Source organism: Calliphora vicina, chromosome 1, assembly GCF_958450345.1.
Source record: "Calliphora vicina chromosome 1, idCalVici1.1, whole genome shotgun sequence".
Classification (NCBI taxonomy): domain Eukaryota; kingdom Metazoa; phylum Arthropoda; class Insecta; order Diptera; family Calliphoridae; genus Calliphora; species Calliphora vicina.
Genome location: NC_088780.1, coordinates 135015577 through 135021236, shown reverse-complemented (window position 1 = coordinate 135021236; position 5660 = coordinate 135015577). Strand labels below are relative to the sequence as shown.

The following is a 5660-nucleotide window of genomic DNA, read 5'->3' as shown; positions in this document are numbered from 1 at the left end:
GAAAAGACACTAAAGCTACCTTTACACAATCCTAGTTCTTATCTGATTGTCCAAAAATCATTTAATTCATCAGATTCCAGTCATGAGGAATATAGTTTTATAATTGGTACTGAACTCAAACCGAAAGAGTACTTTTTTGTAGTATACAAAGTAAACAAATAATGTATATGCATTCCTCGCTTATATATACATATATCTGATCAAGATCTAGTATTCTAGTCTAGCAATCATATATGTATATGACAACATACATACATAAGCTTATAGACCGAATACTCCAGATCATTTTTTATTAAAAAAATACTACTTATTTTAAATTAATAACACAAAACTATCACTGAGATTCGTATAGCGATAACAGGGTTGTTTTTAGACATTTCAGCAATAGTTTGCGATTATTTAAAACTGACGTTAATCAATCTATGAAAAACAAATAGAACCGCCCACCTTTATATTGTTTTCATATTAAATACAATACAAAAATAGTAAAAACAATTTCCCTTATTAATGAAATGAAATCAATGATTTGTAAAATTAAATTCAATTGGTTTTCTTATCTAAAACCATTTCTATCCTGTATTGATAACAAACAACAGTCAAAAAAATGCTAATAGCTGCCGGACAACTTATTAATATTTTTAAAATTTCGAAAAAAAAGACGCACCAATTCAGAATGCAACAACAATTTGCCAGTTATCATTTGAATACAACAAAATACTTAATCAATGGTTTAAATACATATTTGAACGGAAATTAGTAACAAAAGAAAGGTATAAAAGTAAAGAATTTTCCAAAAATGAGCCATTGAATTCAATTCAGTTAACATGAAGTACTTCTTGTTGATTTCTCTGTTTGCTGTGGCAGGTAAGTTTAAACGTTTTTATAAATTTTGCCAAAATTTGACTAAGACATTTTTTGTTTGTTTGGTTTAGCTACTGCCTCCGTTATCCCTGAAGAGGAACGTATTAATGGGGAAAACGGTTGGTATGTGCCCCGTCTTGATGACTCCTTTGTATGGGTGGATATGGATGAAGCTGAAGCCTATCTCGAAAATATGCAAGTAATGGAAGGCCGTTTATCCACAAATCCCGTTACCTTCTACTTGTACACCAAGTCCAATCCCACAGAAGGACAAGAAATTACTGCCTCCAAAAAAACCATTGGTGTCTCCAACTTCAATGCCAAAAACCCCACTCGTATTGCCATTCACGGCTGGTCCTCGGGCAAGGATGAATTCATTAACTCTGGTGTGCGTGAGGCTTGGTTGTCCCAAGGCGAATACAATTTCATTTTTGTAGACTGGGGCCGTGCCCGTTCTGTGGATTATGCTTCCTCGGTTTTGGCTGTTCCCGGTGTGGGTGTTAAGGTAGCCGCTTTGGTTGACTTCTTGGTCAAGAATTACGGTTTGAAATTGGACACTTTGGAAATTATTGGTCACAGTTTGGGTGCTCATGTTGCCGGCTACACTGGCAAGAACATTAAATCGGGTAAGGCTCACACCATTGTCGGTTTGGACCCTGCCCTTCCCCTGTTCAACTATGACAAACCCGACAAACGCTTGTCCAGCACTGATGCCAACTACGTTGAATCTATCCAAACCAATGGTGGTAAATTGGGTTTCCTGAAACCCATTGGCAAGGGCGCTTTCTATCCTAATGGTGGCAAATCTCAACCCGGTTGCGGTGCTGATCTTACTGGCTCCTGCTCTCACAGCCGTTCCATTATCTACTATGCCGAAGCTGTTGAAAAGGACGACTTCTCCACCATCAAGTGCACCAACTACGAAGCTGCCGTTTCCAAGAAATGTGGCTCCACTTACAGCTCCATTCGCATGGGTGCCGTCATCAATGCCTACATGGTGGCTGGTGATTTCTATGTACCTGTCAACAAAGATGCTCCCTATGGCAAGTTAGCTTAAGTTGTTTTGTTGTTTTAAACATACTACCAATAAATATGATATATTTGCAATTAAACTCTTCAAAATGGTTTCCCTACACAGTACAACATTTTTCAGTTCATTGCTTTGGGACTCAATTCTGACATTTGCATGTGAAAGTAGCCCCAAAAATAAGAACTTCTGCATCATTAGTTTTGTCAAGTTGGCTGCCGTATTAATTTAATGGCCATACGAATTTTTTTTCCTCAAGGTGGATTTTTATCACTTTTTCTATATTTTAGCACGGTTATATCTCGTATACCGTACGGAATATCTCTTTTGTGGCTGAAGCAAAGTTGTAGATATTGAATAGTAGAAAAAAAGTACGGAACATACCTACCCGAAAAAGATGCATCCAGTGCCTTAAAAATCGCCAAAATGCCCATTTTTTATATTTTTTAACCAATTTTTCACCTTTTTTGCTCAATAGCTGGATTACAAATGCAATTATGGACTGATCACCATGAAATTAGGTCGTGTGATTTGTGTCTATATAAAAGTTATTTATCATGAATTTTGTATGTATACCATAATTTTTTACAGATTTATGCACTTTAAAGTGATTTTCGGAAGCGTGTCTTTTATGTGAGCTATGACTAATTATGGACCGATCATAAACAAATTCGGTACATATAATTTGTTCGGCCCAAGGACGAAAACTGTTGAAATTGGCTGAAATCGGTTCATTATATCACCTAGCCCCCATACAAATGTCCTCCCGAAATTGGACTTTATCGGTCATAAATGTTTAATTTATATATGTATATTAGAGTGCTCCAAAAAAATAAAATTGCGAATTTTGACCGTCCCCCCGTCTAGAATTGTTCTATGTATTGTAGAAACACATTGTGTAAAATATTAGGATGATAGGATAACGTTAACTGGTGGCGCAACGACGCTGAAGTTTTGAGGTGCGTTTACAAGGGGCAAATATGCAATTTTTTCAGTTTTTGTAAAAATTTTGCCATTAAATAATGACTTTTACAATTTAATTTAAAAAAATCGAAATGTGTACGTAATTGTCGTTATAATAAGATATAAAAGACAAAAATTGGTGAAAAAATGTTAAAGTTATTAAAAAATCGCCAGGCCATTAACGTGTCTCAGGCCACTAGAACAAGAAATTTATGAACAAAATTAACATATTTTGAGAAATATTAAAATAAAAGCTTATTTTTACTTAAAATATATCCATATTTACTTGTATATGAGTTTTTGTCCTCGTAGGATACCGTTAACCTATTCGCAGGTATGACCAAAAAAATTAAATTTTTTTAACGGCAGTTTCAAAACTCCAATTTAAAATTTTTCAAAATTTTGTTAAACAAATTTCAGAATTTTTTGATCATCACATGGGGATTTATTGACAACATAATAGGGAATAAAAATGTGAAAAAACTATGTCAATACCTCCTATAGTTTTTCCGTACCTGCGATATAAATTTTGCGATTTTCGAGAAAAACTAATTTTTTGGCCATATTTTGGGGAATGACCAGAATTTCATTACTGTAATGATTTTTAAGTAAAAGCTATTCAGAATAATATAGTCCAGGTAATTTTTAATATAGTCTGAAAGTTTTACTAAAATCGGAAAACTTTAACCCTTAAATCGTGAAGGTCAAAGGTAAATTTTTTCAATATTTGGAATTCCTCATGGAAAGATAGCGAAATATATATTTTTGGGCCGATTTTGATGAAACTTAAGAAAAATATAAAATGAAGTCTAGTATTCACAATAACAGTACAAAAATGGAAATTAACGCTTAAGAGTACTTTAATTTTTTTGGTCATACCTGCGAATAGGTTAACGGTATCCTACGAGGGCAAAAACTCATATACAAGTAAATATGGATATATTTTAAGTAAAAATAAGCTTTTATTTTAATTTTTCTCAAAATATGTTAATTTCGTTCATAAATTTCTTGTTCTAGTGGCCTGAGACACGGTAATGGCCTGGCGATTTTTTAATAACTTTAACATTTTTTCACCAATTTTTGTCTTTTATATCTTATTATAACGACAATTACGTACACATTTCGATTCTTTTAAATTAAATTGTAAAAGTCATTATTTAATGGCAAAATTTTTACAAAAACTGAAAAAATTGCATATTTTCCCCTTGTAAATGCACCTCAAAACTTCAGCGTCGTTGACCCACAAGTTAACGTTATCCTATCATCCTAATATTTTACACAACGTGTTTCTACAATACATAGAACAATTCTAGAGGGGGGGACGGCCTGTACCTAGAAAGTTTTTTTCGTCCATACAATCTTGGAGCACTCTAATGTATATACACAAATTTCGCTCCAAATAAGTTTTATATATACAACATTCATGTCAAAAAATTTTATTATGATCGGTCCATAATTATTCATAGCTCCCATATAAGACCAGCTTCCGAAAATCACTTAAAAGTGAATAAATCTGTTAAAAATTATGGTATACATACAAAATTCATGATAAATAACTTTTATATAGACACAAATCACACGACCTAATTTCATGGTGATCAGTCCATAATTGGATTTGTAATCCAGCTATTGAGCAAAAAAGGTGAAAAATTGGTAAAAAATTTAAAAAAAAAATTGGCATTTTTGCGATTTTTAAGGCACTGGATGCACCTTTTTCGGGTAGGTATGTTCCGCACTTTTTTTTCTACTATTCAATATCTACAACTTTGCTTCAGCCACAAAAGAGATATTTCGTACGGTATACGAGATATAACCGTGTTAAAATATAGAAAAAGTGATAAAAATCCACCTTGAGGAAAAAAAATTCGTATGGCCATTAAATTAATACGGCAGCCAACTTGACAAAACTAATGATGCAGAAGTTCTTATTTTTGGGGCTACTTTCACGTGCAATTGTCAGAATTGAGTCCCAAAATAATGTGTTGTACTGTGCTATATATAATAGCCAAAACACTATATTTATTTTTCCAAGAAAAAACCTGACCTGTCTCGTGCAGAAAAACAAAAAGCATATCTTAAACTATCACTCATATGTCTGACCACATAAAAGTCTCACATTAAATTGTCTACATACTCTACAAAATAAATCCCTTTGCAAACCCTTTCATACACATCACAGTGGTGTAAAATTCAAATAAATTTCATATGAAGCTGACCTCGTGAAGTTCTTCTTCATCGTACAAATAACATTTTAGAAAAACTAAAGAAAAATACGATGTTTTTCTAACAGCTGTTGATATGTGTTTATGTACGAAGGTCCTTTCGTCCTTGAAAACTGTTTGAGTTAGCAATGAAAACAACGTAATCCTATTAAAAAGAAAAAGAACTCGTTGAGCCATTTTACTGAGTTGAGCAACAATAAGAAAATTTCAAATTTACATCTGTTATGACCTGTGTAGGTAGCAGTGGTTCGTAAAGGAAATGCTGTCAAGCTATTTTAAATTTAAAGTGATAGGTTTATAAAGTGGATAAATAATAAATTCAGTGAAGCCTTTACATTGAGATAACAATACCAAATACATTTTAAATATAATTAAACTAAATTCTAAAAATACACCATTTTATAAATGAAATTCTCTAAATTAAACCGAGTACTTTAGAAGTGTGTTAAAATTGTAATGAATATTAAAGGACAACAATTTTCAGAAATATTATCTTAAAATTTAATAAAATTTCATTTAAGTTGGCAACATTTACATTAGGTTGGCCTTGTTGTGAAATTTTCGAAATTCAATGCTCCCATGGGCCA

The 5660-nt window shown here is 32.8% G+C and overlaps 1 protein-coding gene across 1 annotated transcript; it reads left to right on the top strand.

The window, feature by feature from the left end:
* Positions 1-753: 753 nt before the first annotated feature.
* LOC135963913 (phospholipase A1-like) lies at positions 754-1960 on the top strand. The gene is made up of 2 exons (XM_065515920.1): positions 754-864; positions 933-1960. The coding sequence occupies exons 1-2, from the start codon at positions 825-827 to the stop codon at positions 1916-1918; spliced, it is 1026 nt and encodes a 341-aa protein (XP_065371992.1). The 5' UTR covers positions 754-824; the 3' UTR covers positions 1919-1960.
* The last annotated feature ends 3700 nt before the right edge of the window (positions 1961-5660 follow it).

Coding starts and splice junctions, on each gene's coding strand:
- LOC135963913 (XM_065515920.1), top strand. CDS start 825: ATGAAGTACTTCTTGTTGATTTCTCTGTTTGCTGTGGCAG. Junction 865..932: donor TTCTCTGTTTGCTGTGGCAG/GTAAGTTTAAAC, acceptor TGTTTGGTTTAG/CTACTGCCTCCGTTATCCCT.